At 34.2% G+C, this 6000-nt stretch overlaps 1 protein-coding gene across 1 annotated transcript in view; it reads left to right on the plus strand.

Moving 5' to 3' along the window:
- Positions 1–5430, plus strand: part of LOC129233047 (uncharacterized) — a 31162-nt gene extending 25732 nt beyond the window's left edge. Inside the window, exons 7-8 of the mRNA XM_054867129.1 lie at positions 3557–3811; positions 5357–5430. Of these exons, the coding sequence (XP_054723104.1) occupies positions 3557–3811; positions 5357–5430 (329 nt within the window). The remainder of the gene's footprint in view (positions 1–3556; positions 3812–5356) is intronic.
- Positions 5431–6000: the final 570 nt, after the last annotated feature.

The raw sequence follows: 6000 nt of genomic DNA on the forward strand, positions 1-6000 counted from the left end.
TGAGTGTAGGTAGTTGTGTGTATGAGTGTTTGTGTGTGTGTGGGGAGGGGGGAATGTGTATGTGCGTGTAGGCATATGTGTTTGTGTCTGTGTCCAAGCATTAGTGTGTGGGTAGTTGTGTGCAGGCGTGTGTGTATGTGTAGGTGTCTGTATGTATGCGTGTGTAGTGATGTGTGTGTATGTGTTTGTGTGTGTGTAGTGATGTGTGTGTTTGTGTGTGTGTAGTGATGTGTGTGTTTGTGTGTGTGTAGTAATGTGTGTGTTTGTGTGTGTAGTGATGTGTGTGTATGTGTGTGTAGTGATGTGTGTGTTTGTGTGTGTGTAGTGATGTGTGTGTTTGTGTGTGTGTAGTGATGTGTGTGTATGTGTTTGTGTGTGTGTAGTGATGTGTTTGTGTGTGTGTAGTGATGGGTTTGTGTGTGTGTAGTGATGTGTGTGTATGTGTTTGTGTGTGTGTGTATGTGTTTGTGTGTGTGTATGTGTTTGTGTGTGTGTAGTGATGTGTGTGTTTGTGTGTGTAGTGATGTGTGTGTTTGTGTGTGTGTAGTGATGTGTGTGTATGTGTTTGTGTGTGTGTGTGTGTAAGTGCGTGTATGTATGCGTGTAAGTGTAGGATATTGACGCAACCTGGAGACTTCGCTCGCAAGAGGAGCAGCATTGTGAGGAGCCGGTCGACGGTGGTGCAGCAGAGGGTGCTGGTGGGAAAATAAAATCATAGCACATCAACACAGTCAAATGAATGCTCAAAAAAACAAATAAATAAAATTAAATAAATAAATAAATAAATAAAATGTTTTCATTTCGTTCGGAAATGTAAAAGCAAAATGGGTAAGCTCAAAACTATGTCGTAAAAAAATAAATCCATTAACTTTTGAGTGAGAAAAAAGAACGAATATAGTTTTGATTTATTTAAATTATTAGAGTGAAAAAGTTAGAAAACTGAGTCGAAATAATCAAGAGAAAAACGCGCATATCTGTATCGGAGAAACTACCATCCCTGAACGGTAATAGAAGCATCTATTTCCGCCTGCAAACCGGATATTAGCCTTTCCACATAATCGATGGTCAGACAGTACTTTTGTACTTTGACGAAAGAAATTTATACATATCGTAGACCCACAGTTTAAAAATATACATCACTGGCCACTACTGTTTGACCATCGATTACATGGAAAGGCTAATATCCGGTTTATAGGCGGAAATGGACGTATCTATTAGTTTATGGGGATGTTAGTTGGTTTGTTTCAGATGTGCACTTTTGCCTCTCTATTATTTAGCCTTAGTTTTGTAAAAATGAAAATTTGCTCACAGCAACATTTTTTAAATCTAAAATAGATTCGATCTATATTCTCACGGCAAAAATGAATTGATTTATTTATTCACAACAATGTTTTGAGCTTACCATTTTGCTTTTCCGTTCCTGAACGAAATGAAAATATTTTCTTTTCTTTTTGTTGTTTCCATGGTAACTATCTTTGTTTCCCCTTACTTTATTTCTGAGAATGCAATAAATGAATAAGGCACTAGTGACATGATAAAACGCGTGCATCGAAATCCCATCGCTATTTTCCCATCTCCCCTGCTAGATTGAATCAGATGGAATCGTCTTTACTTGGCAGATTGCCAGATTACACACAATCCGTGGTCGAACAGTACTAGTGCGTTTTAAACCTTGAAGTGGCCACTTACCTTGTATGCTCTTTGAAGTGCCTCGAACGTGCCGTGATATGCGGTACGATTTAAGAGATGTTTTAAATGCCTTCAGAGCTAAAAAAACGCATTAATTTGAGGTTTAGTGATTGGAAATTAATTTCATTTAAAACACCCTCTGCCGTCGAAATTTTGAACCTTTTTTATTCGCTCTTTTTCGTCAATTTCTAATCATGGACGCCGTGTACATGTGTTTAAATATATTTCTGTTTTAAGTTTGCTAGGAAAAAATGAAAAAATAAATGTTTAAAAAATAAATAAATAAAACTACAGTAAATAAATAAATAAAACTAAATTAAATTGAAAATAATGAAAATAATTTTTAAAAATTAAGAAAATTAAACGTCAATAAATAACAAAAATGAAACAAAAATTAACATAAATAAAAATAAATAAATAAATAAAATAAAATTAAATTGAAAATAATGAAAATAATTTTTACAAATTAAGAAAATTAAACTTCAATAAATAACAAAAATAAAACAATAATAAACATAAATAAAAATAAATAAATAAATTTAATTAAATTAAATTGAAAATAATTTTTACAAATTAAGAAAATTAAACTTCAATAAATAACAAAAATGAAACAATAATAAACATAAATAAAAATAAATAAATAAATAAAATTAAATTAAATTGAAAATAAATTTTACAAATTAAGAAAATTAAACTTCAATAAATAACAAAAATGAAACAAAAATAAACATAAGTAAAAATAAAATTAATAAAGAAGCTTAATATATCTTAATATATAAAAATCAATGTCCTGAGATAATATATATACATATATATATACATATATATATATATCAACGCACAGCCGAAACCGCTGAAGCTTCAGACTTGAAATTTGGCAGGCATGTCCGCATGATTACGAAAGTAACCACTAAGAAAGGATTTTTCGAAATCTCAATTAGTTTGGGAGAAATTAATTAAAACCTCTTAATTTCTGAGAAATTAAAACCTGTCATTGAATTCAAATCCCTTATTTTCGAAGGCTTTCCTCCATTCAAATCATTATTCAGTACTTCATCTCAACTTTTGGTCGATAGCGAACTATAAATTTGATATTGTTTTTGTTTCTCACGTGGTTCTTCGAGGCTTTTCTCAAGTCAAATCATAATGTTTCTGTCTATTGCTTTCATTTCTTCAAAACTAGAAACGAAGTTTTTAAGAACATCACAGGCGAACTATCCTTTTGAATTTAGAAGAGTACAGTTTCCAGTTAAAGTTTGCTTTGCAATAACCATTAATAAATCACAAGGACAGACATTAAAAGTAGCAGGGACCAATTTAAGAGAAGACTTTTTTTCTCATGGCCAATGTTATGTAGCTTTCTCCAAAGTCAGTTCATCAAGCAGCTTAATAATTTTAGCACCAGAAAAAAAACTAAAAATGTTGTGTACAAAGAAGTTCTTGCTTAAACATAGGTATATCAATAAAATGTGGATGGCCTGTGTTTGCAAAGATAATCAATACTTTAAAAGGATCGTTAATAACAGTTAAAGATCGGTTAAGGACAAGGGCATATATATATAAGGAGTCCAGGGTCCCCGGGATCCTCCCCAAATTAGAAAAAGTTATAGGTAATAAGTAATTATTATAGGGGATTTTCGAAACTAGGTGCACCAAGCACTGTTAACCCCTGCTAATTCCATTACCCGAGCAATGCCGGGTACGGGAATGCTAGTGTATGTATAAAAAAAGAAAAGAAAAAGCGTTTTTTGCTTGTATATAATAAAAAATGAAAGTAAGTAAAGAGTAAGAATAAAGATTTGCCTTTTAAATTAAAATAAAAACAGATGAATAAAAATGTTCATTCACTTATTGGCGCGTCTTTCAGAGCCTGTACGGGACGTGCGCTACTTGGTGTACCGAGTGGACGACGGGGCCGGGTCGAGGGAACTGCTGGGGCAAGTGTCCCTCCCCGAGGACTCCTTCCTGAGCGAGGCACGGCGGGCCATCGACCGCGACCTGCGGGTCGTAGAAGACTACCGCTTCCTGGATCAGAACTTCGACACCGTGCTGCACTACCAGGAGAGCTCGCTCGACCTCGACAGGATCTATCCCGACCAGGAGATACACATACGGCTGCCAGGTGGGTGCATAGATATAGTTCGACCCATAGACTAATAATAAGAGTAGACCGAGCTATGGCAACCCTTTTGCTGCTCATAAACCAAACCATGTGACTGGTGGATATCCTAGCAACAGCGGGCGTTGGTCGTAGCAGACGATCAGCGACCGCGAGAAATTAAATAAATAGAATTGATGGAACACGGAAGAATCATCTTTTATGGAGTCCGATTTGTAAATTTGTTATTCTAAGTTGTAAATATTTTGTTAATATAGTGAGTTTTTCGTTTACATAGTATTGTGCATTTTCTTTAATCAATTTCAATAACTCTATAAATAATTAACGATGCAAGCGCCCAAAAAAAATCGGCAAACGGTAAGATTTTTACCTACAATTTCAATTTAAGATACCGATTAGTACATTTTTGCGTTCACGCAAAACGTTTACGCCATTGCGTTCACGCCAACGCTGACGTAGCAGTTCCGAATGAAATAAAAGTTACCGAAAACTGTGATCAAAAACTAATTACTAATGTCAAAATAATGCATAACTAAAAGAAAAACAGTTCAATGGAAAAAAAATATATAATGAAAATACATTACGTCTTAAAATACATGTCGAGTGCCAAACTATAGATAATGTTGCCATCTAGCAACCATGCTGCCAAAGTGTTCGCCAAGCCTCCCACCAGTCACATGATGTATCCATGCACCCATTTTTTCGTCAGCAAGTCTGGGAAAGCTCGGTCTACTCTTATTATTAGTCTATGGTTCGACCGCCACAAGTGTTGACGCTTTTTGCCACGCCCTCTTTCCAGAGTCCAGCGTTATTTTTAGAGCTTACCTCACTTTTGATATTGTAATGCGTAGGGTTAGAAATATTCAATCTACAGTGCTGGTAAAAAAAAATTGCATCACCCTCGCTGCGAGGGCGCCCATATGCAAAATTTTAAGGGGGGGGGGGGGGGGCTCAGATATTTTCCTCATGGTTTAGCAGGATGTTTTCCTCATAGAAACTGATTTCAGTACAGATTAGCGTTATTAAAGTTTGACATTTTTAATAAATTATTCATTAATGGCTGGAAAATAAATGTTTTTAGATTTTTGCAAATGAAAAAGTACTAAATGCAAGGAAGTTCCAATTTCTAAGGAGGGGGGGGGGGGGCTGGAGCCCCCTCTTGCCCCCTATATGGGCGCCCTTGCCCTCGCATTTTTACAACAATGGGATTATGTGTGAAGTTTTGGTCGACTGATTAACGATGAATGTATGCGAAATTCTGCAAAACTTATGAAATAAACATTTAACAGCAAGAATCCGATCATTGTTTACGTAGATCGGGGCTGTTTCCGGGCTAAGGCAAACTGCTGACCCCATGCTTAATGGAAGCAGATTTGATATTCAAAACACTCTTTTTTTGTGCGTAAAACCTTGTTTTTTCAGGAAAAACACCCAACGACACTGTGTTAATTTTCTGTATTTTTTTAAAATGTGTCGATGACTTTTTGGACACCCTGTATAATGTGTCTTTCTTTATCATCCGTTTATGTGCGTTTTTCCTTTTTGCAGAAAAACCGAAGCCAAAGACTCCTTCGCCCGGTGAGTTGCTTTTCACACCTCATTTTACGATTCCGTTACTTTGAAACTTTAAGGGACACATTTTGAAAAAAAGTTTATTAAATAGTTTAGAGTTTTGAAATTTTTTGCACTAACTCACAATCTATTTAATAAGCAAAATCATGACAAAGATATTAAAAAAAAATTATTTTTAATTTTTTTTTTGAATGGGGTTGCTTTAAATGGCTAAAAATTAAAATATTCTTGTTCAATTTAAAACAATTTTTCAAAAAACTGTGCCCAAATATCTAAGCTTTCATTTTTATTCGGCAGTTTAAAAAATATTGATTCAATAAAAAATAGAAAATATTTGTGGGAAAATTTCAAAAAATTCGAAGATACTTTTTTTTAATCATATTTTTTTTAAGTAAACTTTTTTTTTTTCAAATTTGCCGAATAAAAATTAAAGTAAACTGTTTGAAAAAGATATGCTCTAAATTTCATTACTTTATCTTTTTCAGTTCTTGACTTATAAGAGTTTGAATGCAAATAATCGGGAAAAATTGCATCGTGGAAAAAAACGAGTTTAAAGTTTTATAGTTCAATATAATATTAGTAAAATGCATGCAACAGAAATGGTTATACCTTTCGTTCTA

The sequence above is a fragment of the Uloborus diversus genome, unplaced genomic scaffold (genome assembly GCF_026930045.1).
Source record: "Uloborus diversus isolate 005 unplaced genomic scaffold, Udiv.v.3.1 scaffold_15, whole genome shotgun sequence".
Taxonomy (NCBI): Eukaryota; Metazoa; Arthropoda; class Arachnida; order Araneae; family Uloboridae; genus Uloborus; species Uloborus diversus.